This window comes from Centroberyx gerrardi, chromosome 12 (assembly GCF_048128805.1).
Source record: "Centroberyx gerrardi isolate f3 chromosome 12, fCenGer3.hap1.cur.20231027, whole genome shotgun sequence".
Classification (NCBI taxonomy): domain Eukaryota; kingdom Metazoa; phylum Chordata; class Actinopteri; order Beryciformes; family Berycidae; genus Centroberyx; species Centroberyx gerrardi.
This window is the reverse complement of record NC_136008.1, coordinates 13,468,803-13,479,830: the sequence shown is the minus strand read 5'-3', so window position 1 is coordinate 13,479,830 and position 11,028 is coordinate 13,468,803. Positions and strand designations below refer to the sequence as shown.

At 46.0% G+C, this 11,028-nt stretch overlaps 1 protein-coding gene across 3 annotated transcripts in view; it reads left to right on the top strand.

Annotated features, from left to right (window-relative positions):
- The first annotated feature begins 6,939 nt into the window (after positions 1-6,939).
- Positions 6,940-11,028, top strand: part of kcnn3 (potassium intermediate/small conductance calcium-activated channel, subfamily N, member 3) — a 38,808-nt gene continuing 34,719 nt past the window's right edge. The window contains exons 1-2 of one of the 3 annotated variants that reach the window (XM_078287249.1): positions 6,940-7,602; positions 7,657-8,073. In XM_078287249.1, coding sequence (XP_078143375.1) covers positions 6,940-7,602; positions 7,657-8,073 — 1,080 coding nt within the window. Of the gene's footprint in view, positions 8,074-11,028 lie in introns of all 3 variants that reach the window. The other 2 variants (XM_078287250.1, XM_071911217.1) reach the window with 2 other exon arrangements.

Genomic DNA, 11,028 nt, shown 5'->3' with positions numbered 1-11,028 from the left:
GCTCCAACAGATCAGCAGATGGAGACAAGTCAACACCTTAGCCCAGGGGCTGTGTGTCGGTGTGTGTAAGCATGCATGCATGCATGTGAAGCAGGCAACATGAAATCAGCCCCAGGTGACCTGTTAGTCATGGCGAGGGCTATAATCTGTGGGGAGATTTCCTTATCAGTATGTATGCAGCGCTTACTTTTATCTCATCTCTAAAACAGCACATTATAGCACTACTTTGGTTCACATTGGCTTAATTACACAGCTGTTTGTGAATTTGGAACAAATTCTTGAAGCATTTGATAAGTTGCTCATCGCCCATTCGGTTTTCCTTATCAGACTGTGTAGGTTAGTGTGTGTGTGAGTGCGTGCGCGTATGTGCATGTGCATGCTGTCCAAATGGTCTATGTGTAATTGTGGGGGCCCGCTTCAATCAGAATCTCTTGACCTGTCAGTTGGATTCATTCTGTCAATCAATCACTTCAATCCAATCAAGGTACCTTTAGGGGCTAGGAGGGCGGGACTAATGATAGAGGGAGAGGAGTGAGGAAGGCTGGAGGAGTGGAATGTGGGGTGGAGGGGAGGGAGGGAGGACGGTTACCGGGGGCACAGAGTGAAATATTAGTCCAGACCGAAGGGCTTAAATGAGCCAATCGATGCTCTCCGATGGAAATAAATGAGAGAGGGGAAGGAGGGAATACATGAAGGCGGAGTGGGGAGAGAAATGGCTTGGAAGAACAGCTAAACAAACACAAGACGATGAGAAGCTCTGGAAGTTTATAATGGTCATCAATGGTCGAACAAGAAGGAGGGAGAGAGACATCGGTGAAACCTCAGGAAGAAAAGACTGAGATGTTACAGTGGGATGGAAAGTGTGTATAAGTGGAAATCTGGCAGTGTCACTTAGCTGAAAGGTAGCAGACAGCTGACTAAGGAAGACTGCAACCATCTCCGACACACACATATACACATACACACACACATACACACACTACCCCGGCATATACTTTGCAATCTCATGCTGACACTGTGAAACTCTAGTTAGCCTCTGAACTCCTCAAACACTTCAAAGTATTAGTAACGTGACAGCTGCACACACTTGCAAGCACACTGTAACCAATTATCTCCTCAACCAGGAAGTGATGATGCCCTGCACATTTACACATACAATTTGGCATTCCTTCATACACATTTGCGCACTATTTTGGGACGTTACTCACATAAGGATTGCAAGAAATGAAGAGTTTCATTCCAAAACCCTTTATTTAGAGAAATCTTGCTACCTGTTCATTCATTTCAGGTAGCACAAATGTAGATGATTCTATCCTCACAAACATAATTATTATTACGATAATAATTACATTGCTTACTTTGTAAGCAATGGTCTTAAGATGACTCATAACTTTAAATAGTAACCCATGATGTGCAATACATTCTGCCAGCAATCATTTTGTAAGAGTAGGGGTCAGTTTTTTTTTCAAATGACTCTGATTGAATCTGATTTTGGAATGACACTCTTCAAATACACACTGAACATCTAATATGTATGAGCACACATTCCATATAAGAGAGTGAATGCATCTTACAGTATAGGACCTGACCTGGAGCAGTGAGTACTTAGTGATCTATGATCACAGTTCAATAGTTGGATTTATGGCGTAAGACTGTTTTACTGCTGCCTCCACCATGCTGTTGTTGTGTCACCTGTGTATATGTATGTGTGTGTGTGTTTGTGTGTGTGTGTGTTTTGCCTGATGCCTTAAGGAAACCTTATAAAGCTGATAGAGCCTATTGAGCTGATACTTTTAATCTGGAAATACTGAATTCATTTTTTAATCAACAGCAAATTAGAGTCCATTTCCCACTGCACAAATCCTGTTAATGCCATTGGCTATAAGAGCTGGACAACAATGGTGCTGATAATCCATAAAGCAGTGTTAGGTTAATCTTTGAGGGCACTTTTTGACACAGTAGGTCATCTATCTACAATACCAATTCATTAGATTAGGATTCTCCCTGAATCTATTGTAATTTAACCATTCCTCAGTGATACACAATACAGCTGTGTGAGCATGTTTCATTTTGCTAAACTCAAGCTGTTCCAATATGGTTTCAAGTTGTGTGAATGTGTGTGTGTGTGTGTGTGTGTGTGTGTGTGTGTGTTTTTGTTTGTTTGTGTGCACGTTTGCGTGTGTGTGCATGTGTGCGTGCATGTGTGTCTGTCCTTTCATTAAAAGGGCACAGTTGTTTGGAGGCGAGATGTTCTGCACTGCTGGCTCGCCACTTAAATGGGAGAGCGGACGCATTACCTACAGCTTTCTGCCAGCCTCTCCATTCACTCCCTCCTCTCCCTCCCTCCCTCCCCTTCCTGTCTATCCTTATCCCCCGTAGTCTCCCGTTCCCTCTATTTGATTAGTCTCTCTCAGACGGTTAGATCAGAGTGCTGTTTGCTGTGCGGAGATCCATCTGCATACAGCGGTTGGCTTTAGGCTGTGGGTTAGCCCACACAACTCCCAGGCCCCTAATGCAATCTGTGCCATTAGGATACGGTGGAGCCGGTGTAGGGCAACGATTAGAGAGTGTCTGATAGAGTGGGGCCAGGCTAGTGGTCTATTAAGAAGAGCCATGCAGCTATGCAATGCACTTACTCATCACTTCTCCTCTGACATATCATAAATCTATTCAACAACGGATGTCTGGTTATGTGAAACAGAAAAATTCGTCCACTGTCCTCTTTTCATTTCTCTACTGACTGACCTCTCATGCGATTCAGTCAGTGTGTGTTTGCATGGGGGGGGGTCTTCATTTTGCTTGCAAAGGTTAGGAGGGTGCAGAGGGAAAAGAGAGTGACACTAACGCATGTTTTCTGAAAGGTTAGACATGGTATAATTCAGTATTCCAGCCCTTACATGAGTAATAGCAAATAAGTGGATGGGTTTGGAAGAAAGAGTGAATGGAAGAAGTGATGTTGGAAATGCATTGATTGCAATTGATGTGAGTGTGTGTGTGTGTGTGTGTGTGTGTGTGTGTTGGGGGGTGGGGTGGGGGGGAGGGGGGTTGTTGCTCTTCTGATCTGAATCAATCCTTCTCCCTCCATGAGCCTCCCTTTTTCTCATTCCACCATTTCCTCTATCTCACTCTCTCCATCCGTTGCGCGTTGCTCTCTCTCTCTTTCACTCTCTATTTCCTCCCCCGCCCACCCGCCTGTTGTGTCACTTAGAAGTTTGATATGATTTATATCATTTCCTGTCAGTCAAGCATTTATGTGGCTTTGAACTCTGAGGGAGAGAGGAACGAGAGAGAGGGAGAGAGAGAGGGAGAGAGAGATCAGATGGAATGAGAATTCATCTGTATACTACGGGGTTGGCATAGCAACTGCCATCCAAGTTATTATTCCTCTATGTATTCTATTATTCACTTCCTTGTTCACATCTTTCTCACACCATACATCTGACGTACCCTTCGGGGCAGGACTATGGGCTAACCTTTGCAATTCAATGGACCCATCATTCGTTCTCTCTGTCGCTCCCTCCTGCTTTCATCACTCCAATCTCTCCATCTTTCTCTGCTGCCCCCTAACCTTTGTCGACAATATTAAGACTTGTAAAAGATATACTGCACGGCCCGCCACCGTTCCCATTTTCTGTCAATCCTAATGTCCCTCTGGGGCCCGGCACCCCTTTTTGCCATTTCCCGTGCTTCATTGTGTTGTATTGTATTTGTCAAATCTCTCTGTCTCTCTCTCTGAGTCTTTCTTGTGCTTTATTGGCGTGACAGTTGTAAAGAAACTATATTGCCAAGGCATTCAAGTACAGATAATCATTCTCTCCCTACGTGCACAGATGTGAAAACACAAAGGAGAGGAAGAATATGCCGACTGTGCAGGTGAGATTAACACCCCCAGGGGCTTACAAAAACACCCCCCCCCCCCCGTGATCTGTGATGCTGCTGCTCTGACCTCTGACCTTTCCCCCTGGCCTTTATGAAGAATTTAGAGCCTGTTGAACCAGCATCTCTTTATCACTGACCCATCACGAATCAGCCCTCATGGGCAGCATCAGCACATTACTGCGTTGTTCTTCTCCTTACGAGAAAGAATCATGTGTTAAATTTGGAGGGACATGTATAGAGAATTTTGAGAATTTTACAAGGATACCACACTAATATCACAGCAAAAGTAGTAGTAGTAAGTCCCTTTAGGCATATTATGCAAATGCTATATTGATATTATATGAGATTAAAATACCATAAAGTAGACCTAGGATAAGGTCACTATGAACTCTAAACTATTGAGTACAACACAGACTTGGCATAGGAATATTACAGTGTTTTTATTATGGTCTCCTTTCCCTGCCAGATGTGTCTTTCACCCATACAGGTATTGCAATACCCCCCCCCACACACACACACACACACACACACACACGCACACTCATACACACACACACACACACACACACACGCACACACACACACACACCCCTCCACATACACACACACAAACACAAACACACTAACTCGACAAGTGACCTCATTCCAGACCCCTCTCTGTCTCCCACATTAACTTCAGTGTGAGTGGCCTTTCTGTGTGAATTTAGCGGTGTTGGCATACGGCGGGTGCGGTATAAATCCTTTGGAGTCAGCCTCCAGACGACATGATTTGCTTTACTGATGTCTGTCAGATTGTATAATCGCAGGATATGCCGACCTATTATAAAGAAGGAAAGGTTCTGTTATAATCCGCTCCCACACAATTCCGCACCGAGCGCTCATCCGATTAAAGAGTGCACGCAACGCACACGGAAAACCACCACATTAGACCGATTAATGGACCGGTTGAAATAGTCTAATTATGTAGGATTATATAGACTACATAGAATTACAATTATACATTGAATAGAATTAATGTGTCAATAGGCTATAGGGCATTTCAGGAAATCCCTAGCGAAAATTCACTATAATATTCCTGTAATATTATTTTCTGTGATATCCTTCTGAAATTTTCTAAAGGATAAATTGTTGTTTTTCGTAAGGGATTATGTGGCCTTTAGGGTACATTAATTTTAGAGTCAAACCGTTCCAAACTATCTCGACGCAAGTTTTTGTTGTTGTTTTCACAGAAAACAGACCGCTTGTAGCAGTCTTGAGAAAAGCGCACGGCCTTTTCCCAGTCCGCAGCTGGAGGCGCACCCAGACAGACGCACCGCGCCGCTTCTGCTTCCACTACTTCTCCTCCTTCCCTCCATTATGTTCACTGGTTTCTTTGTATAGCCTAATTAGCCATAGCTTGTATATGAAAAGAAATACAGCTTCGCCTGACAAATACGAAGCCTTGTTAAAAAGTTATTCTCTGAATGCCAGTGTTTTGATCATCTGGGTAGCCAGTTTGAGCGTCCTAGCGGATCCGGCCAAATTTATAAGCTACTCGTCTCTTTATTATTGCAGCAGCAGAAGCCAATTGGATCACATGTTTCCTGAGGCTACATGGAAAAATAACTACCATGTAACCAGGGTACAGTAAATTAGACATTTGTTTGGCGGCTACATCTTACAAATCTTACCACCTGTTCTCAGCGCTTATTTCGCTTTTCTGATTCCGTCCAATGAGAGTGAACGGTGCGATTGGAGGCGGAGAGAGAGGGAGAGAAGTTGGAGGAGAGAGTGAGAGACGGATCCGGGGGAGACAGTGAGCTCTAGATTGAGTGCAAGTCGGTGGAGTCACATATTAAATCACAGACTACACTGATCATCTGAGGACTATTACTTGACGTCCAGCTTTGCGTTTTTTCCTGTTTGCGGGCTCTTAAGTGTTGCACATTTCTGACTGCAGCCACAGGTTGAACGATTTAATCCAATCATCATGGGCGTTTTTTCTTTATTTCACATCGATGGTCATTGACAGGCTCGAGATGTGTGCCATCGATAGATCACTGACTGAAAAAGAAACACATTGATAACGTCAAGTGAACGGGAGAGGACCCAGCGTCTGAGGGAAGCGAATCATTCCGAGAAGCAGTCTTCTTCAGCCGAGGACCTGTCGGTTTCCCACCTATATGTGAAAGGAAGCGAAGCGAGAGCTGATGGGATGGCCGTGACAACATGAAAAAGAAAAAGTGTGGTGGTCTATTTTCATGCAGCCAGTGATTCAACACAACTAACCTGGGGGACAGAGACTGAGAGAGAAGAGGTAGGAGGTAGGTAGAGGAACAGACAGGGAGGAGGGGGCCGCGAAGGTGTCTGCTTATATCACACTGAAAGTAGGTTATTGTTTTAGGATCAATCACAGGAAACATATGTTTGAATACTCACAGATGCAATGCACATATGGTTAACTGAGGCGTGCACAGTAACAGCACTTGGTATCAAAATTGACTGAGGACGAATTATTATACTGTGGTCTCAGAGCCTGATCTCATTTGCATGGTGTAAAGCCAGAGGATTTGCACCATCCTCCCGGCCAACAACAATGTAACACAGATGACATTTGTATGACAGATTGCTGGAAGGAATGAGGATGTGAGAGAAGGAGAGGACACTGGGAGAGTGAGTGAGAGTGAGAGAGAGAGAGAGGCGGAGAGAGAAAGAGCGAGAGCGATTGAGGCTGACTGGAGAGTTGACTCAAATGTGACTCAAGAATTAACATATTCCCCAATTATGGCCACTTTTCTTCACTATGTTGCCTCTCTTTGTCACATACGTTCATCCTCCCTCGTTTTTTGTAGTTAATTCTATTCTCAATTGTTTTAACTTAACATTATCCATCACAATACTCCCCTACCCCTCCCTTCATCTCCCTCTCTCTCTCTTCCTGTCTTCATTACTACCTCATGATAACTAGACTCTCTTTCGGCTCTTCCATTTTTCTCTTGTGGCTGTCTTTACAGTTCTTCTCTTCCCCCTGTGTGTTCGTGTTGGTGTGAAGACAGGTGCGTGGCCATCGCAGCCCTGACCATGGAGCCTCCCCCCTCTCTGAGCCTGGCTCTGCTGGGAGGGAGCGAGGATGAGGACCAGCGCTTCCCTCTTCCCCTAGGCAGCATGCCCCATCCCTCCATTACTGGCAACTATCCAGGATCAAACCACTCCAACCACATGGGAGGATCCAGCCTGGACCGTCTGAACGGCAGCACCCCGTCCCCGTCCCCCACCACGCCCAGCTTGCCTCCGGCGTCGCTCCCCAAGCTGCCCCTGTCCTCCTCTGGAGCACAACCTCTGCCCCCTCCCATCCCCAACGCCCTGCACCCCACCAGCACCCCGCTCTCCTCCTGCCTGGGCTCCCAGCACAGCCTGAGCGGGGACAACTCCCCCGTCTACAACGCCCTCTTCTACTCCTCCCACTCGCCCTCCATGGAGCGAGAGAGGGACAGAGAGCGGGACCGGGACAGGGATAGAGAGAGGGAGCGAGAGAGGGGCTGCAAACACAGACAGGCCAGCCCTCTGGTTCACCGTAGGGACAGTAACCCCTTCACGGAGATCGCCATGAGCTCCTGTAAGTACACAGGAGGGGTCATGAAGCCGCTGAGCCGCCTCAGCGCCTCACGCAGAAACCTCATCGAATCCGATAGCAGCAGCGAAACCAAAGAGGGTGGCGTTTCAGCTGTTGCCGGGGCAACAGCCGCCGGGGGGCGAGACCGGGAGCGAGAAGCCCCTCCTACCTCCTTAGTGGCCCAGTCTTCTACCCATCAACCCCCGATCCAGAACCCTCCAGAGATCGTGATTTCATCCAAAGAAGACTCGCCGTACGCCAGGGGGTATGACATCACCGACTCCACGTCCAACCAGATGTCCATCTACCACCAGAACCACGCGCTGGTGGAGAGCAGGCGGGCGCTGAGCGGGTCAGGGGGCGTGGGGGCGGGGGGCGGCGGCAGCAGGCAGAGCGGGTCGGGGGTCGCGGGCACCGGGGCCAGGGGCAGCACCTCCAAGGCCCCCAAACGGAAGAACCAAAACATTGGTTACAAACTGGGCCACCGCAGGGCGCTGTTCGAGAAGAGGAAGAGGCTGAGCGACTACGCCCTCATCTTCGGGATGTTTGGCATCGTCGTCATGGTGATCGAGACGGAGCTGTCCTGGGGCGTGTACAACAAGGTGAGGAGAGGGGAGGGGCCGATGACACTCTCCTACATGGCATCCAAGTGTCCAACTCAGACAGTTCCTGACAGTTCTTCCATAACTATCATTCTAGGTTTTCAGACACAGTGCAGGTATCTGACAGTTATGCAGCTGGCTGTTATGGACGGGTCAGTGGCTGCGTCACGGTCGCTGGGCCGGGGTTAGCTTTTATCAGTTAATAACCGAATTCCTGATTGCTACGCCCCACTAAATCCGACCAGCGCGGTGCCCGTGTTGTAGGAGGGTTGTGTACTGTAATGGCTAGGCTTGGCAGTGGCTGCTTGTGGGTGATGTAATGCAACGATACAAAGGACATGGGGGGCAGATTATCAGTAGGAGGCCAGGATCTCATTTGTCTGTGTAATGGGGAGTGTAATAAGCTGAATCGGCCCCTGGCTGCTATTGTCTGTTTATTTTGGTTGTGTGTGTGTGTGTGTGTGTGTGTGTGTGTGTGTGTGCATGCTGTGGTCGAAGGTCCAAGGGAGCCCTGGAGCATGTTGTACTCACCTTTCTGATGTAATACTACTTTTTCTCCCCCTCTTTCCATCCTTTCTTTCGGTCTGGAAGCAGTGACATATCACAGAGGGTTGGTTTTCTTTGGCTAATAAGGTAGAAACATTACTTCCACTTATCCAGCTTGTCATATATGGATCACTGATCATGTGAGGAAAGACCGGAAGAGTGCACACATTTACAGGTAGCCTATTAGAATAGGGCAGCCAGCTGGGTGTGTCTCTCTCTCTCTCTCTTTCTGGAGACTGATGCTGGGTCCCTGTCTGTCTGTGTGTTCTTGTCGCCGCTAGAAAAATCTTTCCATTCTGTTTTCTTCCAGTGACTTAGCTCCTTTTTTCCTTTGCATCTGTCTCCCACACATTGCTCCTTCTTTCTGAGGATCACCGTTTCAGAGACGCTGTCTCTTTTTTTTAATGGAAATTCATGGTTTGAATTTCTCCCTCTCCTAGATTTCTCTTGGTCTTTCTTCCTCTCTTTTCTTCGTTTCTTTCATTCATCACCCCAAAGGAGACTGTCTACACTTTTTATGCTCTCTCTCTCTCTGTCTGTCTCTTTCTATTTCAACTCCATGTCTGTCTTTTTTATTTTGCTTTCTTTCTTTCTTTTTTTCCCCTCACCGTCTCTCTCCCTCTGCTCCTCTGCTCTTTCAGTGGGCGTCAAACTGGGGGAGTGTGATCGGAAGAGAGAAGCGGCTGGGAGAGAAATGAAAGGCTGTAAAAGGAGAGAAAAAAGGAGAGGCGATAATGAAAAGCCTGATTTAGGTTCTTAGGCTACAACCGATGCAGTCCTCCTCTCTATGAATCAGACAACATTGTCTGTCAATTAGAACCGTCGTGGATCAGATCAGGGACACCGCTATGTGTCACTGGTGCTTACTCCAGTGATATGTCTATGTTCATTAAGATTACAAGTTAAGAATGGGAAGTCTAAGTTGAGCTAGAATGAACGGATTGTGTGTAAAAGACCGCCAAATGTTGTGTAGTTTTTGTTCCTTTTAGGATTGTGCATTTTTTAGAATGAGTTTTAAGCCAGGGAGCTAAATTTGCATCAGCACAGCCTGATCAAAATTAATTTTAAAATGCTGAGTGCTAAGTTGGATTTTTTTTTTTTTTTTTACGATTACGGATTTGGTTTGACTCCAACAGATACTGGAATTCCATCAGACAGTTCAAGCCCTCACTTAGGTAATTGAGGTAGAAAGAAGCCTGCTGGTTGTTATGAAAAATGGACAGAGATCATGAGGATGAAGGAGAGATGGAGAGGGAGATGGAGGGGGGGACGGGGAGAAGTGAAGAGGTCCATGCAGTCCTTTAAAACAAGTCTACGGGGGCAAGCCTTGAATGATTTCGTCTATTGATTATTGATAATCTCTCACCCACACATGCACTCTCCACCCCCGCACGCACATACAGTACAAACGTACACACTGAAAATGGATGCTGCCCTTCAGAAACGCTGTATTGTGTGCTGTTTATTGACAGCTGTCATTGAGAAGAGGTGGTGTGAAAGCTAGTAGGGAAACTGAATAGGTCCAGATCATTTTTCAGTATTGAAAATATATATATATAGATATCTTCTGTTTCTCTCGGTGTCATTTGCACTCTATATATCCATGTCCTATTCACAGCTTTTTAAGACTTTGTGTCTTTGAGCAAATGCCATAGACTAAATGTCTACAGTATGTGTGTGTGTGTGTGTGTGTGTGTGAGTGTGTGTGTGTGTGCGGGCGTCTACCAAACGTTCCTGTACTTTTTTCAGCAGGTCCAGCTGCTGTATCTTGCTGCCAAAAATAGAGATGAAGAATAAGAATGGAACTGAATAGGGTGGGGTGGGTGTGTGTGTGTGTGTGTGTGTTTGGGGGGGGGGGGTTGACAGAGAAGGACATGCTGTTCATGACTGTGTGAGCGACTGTATGTACAGTCAGTAAGCGTATGTATATTCATGTGCATAAATGGATTTCAAACCATGTCAGCGCATGTACTGTGGCTTTAATGCAATACAAGGCAAGATTTTCCATTCGATGCATTATGGTCTGTATCCGGAGTTATAATCAAGTTCAAGACAAGACCAAGTCCATGATCAAGGCCACATCTGAGACCAATAAGTTGAGATAAAACCATAATAATGTGAAAAACTTTGAATGTTATGATAATGATATTCAGCGCTCTAGACAGTGGCAGTAAATTCTTGCGAATGTCCAATAAGAATTGTTGAGCCCAGCTAGATTATGCAGAGAGAATATTGGATTATGAAATAATTCATGAATCTGAAATAATTTAATTTGGTCTCTCAGGCAGAAATGCGAGTCTTCATACAAAAGCCATCCGAGACAAATGAGGTCCGAAACTTGGCAACGCCAAGGCTTTCAAATTGCTATCATAATTTATCTTGAGACCGAGACCTGTTTTGAGAACATCT